The 2352-nt window shown below is 38.8% G+C and overlaps 1 protein-coding gene across 1 annotated transcript; it reads right to left on the reverse strand.

The window, feature by feature from the left end:
* LOC108197864 (protein LAZY 1) lies at window positions 1–2085 on the reverse strand. Its single transcript, XM_017365590.2, has 5 exons — window positions 1936–2085; window positions 1794–1860; window positions 814–1598; window positions 389–650; window positions 1–249 (listed from the first exon to the last, which is right to left on the reverse strand). The coding sequence occupies exons 1-5, from the start codon at window positions 1939–1941 to the stop codon at window positions 230–232; spliced, it is 1140 nt and encodes a 379-aa protein (XP_017221079.1). The 5' UTR covers window positions 1942–2085; the 3' UTR covers window positions 1–229.
* Window positions 2086–2352: the final 267 nt, after the last annotated feature.

The following is a 2352-nucleotide window of genomic DNA, read 5'->3' on the forward strand; positions in this document are numbered from 1 at the left end:
TTACAAACACAACAATCTCAGATGAGTAGCCTTTATAATTTTACATTGAGAGGAAACGGAAACCTCTTTTATTCTTAGGTTTGTTTCAAGCCAAGAAAAGAAAAGAAAAATACACTCAATCAAGTATTGATATCAAATTTCACAAAGTTACTAATAAGGAGAGTCTTGCATGCAGTAATATCTTATAATTTAACAGTCCAGTCTCATCTTCAAACGACTCTTCTGCCTTCTACAGCTCCAAAACCAAGTCTGAAATCATCAGCTGATAACAAGTTAGGGCAAGTAAAACCAACCAAACCATGCACATAATTAAGTTAGTTTTGCATTTATTAGTTAGGATAATGATTTGTGCATTGTTAGATTAGTTGCATAGGAAGCATATACATACAGTCTGTGTCTGTTTTGATCCAGTGCTCCTTGTTGACACTTGAATCGAGTATGCCTTGGTGTGGGTAAGAGTGGCTCTTCTTTGACAGACCCCTTCGCGGATAAATCACAATATCTTCTTCTGACAGCCTTTGGTTTGCATCATTATCACCTTCTTCGTTCATGTCATTCTTCAGATCATCATCATCTTTTTGTAACTTGTCGGATTTTCCTCTTGGCACAGAGTTCTCCGGATGGACTTTCCTGTGGAACATGTGCAGGATCTGCACCATCAATTCTTAATGTTAGTAAACAACTGTCGATCATTTTGAAATATAAAAACCATTTATCAACAGACTTGGCTTTTTAAGTAATATTAAGTAAACTAATCAGATAAAACTACACTAGAATATTTCCTCCTGAATTTTGGCATTGCGGTAAAATTACCTTGGGCAATTTCTTGTCAGCTGAAACAGAATCAGTGGATCCTCCAGAAGATGCTGTCCAACTCCTAGAAGAAGCATGGATGATTTTTTTCTTGAGTATTTTTTTCATAAGCTGCACAGCAGATTTGTCAGATTCCTTATCAGCTTTCTTTTCTCCTCTGTCATGTTTAATTCCAGAGTATTCCTCAGGCATTTTAGTTTTCTCAAACAGCTCCCCGAGCGATGTCCTGTTCTCCTTCTTTGGGACTGTTGTTTCTGCCGTGGCCACTGCTGTCCCTAAAAGATAGCCCTGAAGTGGACATATTATTGTTCCGTTTACACTGCTATCAGTGCCTTCCAGGGGTTTGCCACTGAGAGTAATGGTGCTTGCATGGCTGCTTCGGGCTGCACTCGCATGGCTGTTTCGACCCCCACTTGCATGGCTGTTCCTGCCAGATGAATCATCATTACCCTCAGCTCCCAAGACCTTTTCCAGCTCTTCATTTATCAGCCTTAAATCACTCTCTGTTACTTCACTCTGCTTTTCGGTTATGTTGTCAACAGATATGGAAAATTTTGGTGTTGATGGATCGCCAATAATTGGGTCAGAACCAAGCGTTCCGATTGCAAGGAAACCGTGAAAGAGTTCAGAAAAAGCAGATGGTTCTTCTCCAAGCTCGTCATCCTCTGCTCCTGCCAATTCTAAGCCAGCAAATGATTTTCGACGAACGTTTTCTCTCCGTATTTTGGTCCTAGAGCAATAATTGGGCTTTGTGTAGTAGTGATGTTCATCAACTGATGGCTGCCCTGTCGAACAGGAACAAGGTTGCCCTGACTCAGAAAATGTGAATAAATAATGTATACGCCATCTCTTGGCCGCAGTCAGAGTCTTAATATGTTATATAAGCTAGAGTAGCGGCTCCTCCTCCAGAACTGAAGCATGACATTACTGTCATCTTAACTTATGGTTGTGCAACATGACAAGTTTTAATTTGTACTTACCAGTGGAAAATTCCTTGAGTGTTTCGCCACTAGTCTGACGAAGCTTACGATGCATCCAACCTAATAACTGCAACAAAACATGCAACAATGAGTTTTAATAAAAGATAACTGTTTTAACACAGAACTCCATAGAGAGGCTGACCTTCATTGCTTTAGTCTTCGCTCGCTGTATGTTTGATCACAATATGAGCAACTGCAGACCTTATATATGTAAATGTTAATAAGTGTATGCAATTCTTAAAGGCCTAAGAGACATGTCGCATCCAAATTAAGATAGTTATAGGGAAACAAAGAGAAAACTACAAGGTTTGCTGGCTTTTTTTTTAAAACATCAAATATTATTTTAACAATTGTGTCATATGGTCTGGTCTCTTGGGCTGGTCATTTTATTTCTATCAGATCATGTGCTATGATGGCGCTACTTTATGATCATGATCAGTGATTTGTTTATCGTGTTCTTGTTTGGATGCTTAAATTTCACTGTAATCTTGATTTGTGTAATGAAGTTATGCATCAAGATACAAATAGTCACCAATGTCCTTTCTAATTAAACGTGACT

This window comes from Daucus carota, chromosome 8, assembly GCF_001625215.2.
Source record: "Daucus carota subsp. sativus chromosome 8, DH1 v3.0, whole genome shotgun sequence".
In the NCBI taxonomy this organism is placed as follows: domain Eukaryota; kingdom Viridiplantae; phylum Streptophyta; class Magnoliopsida; order Apiales; family Apiaceae; genus Daucus; species Daucus carota.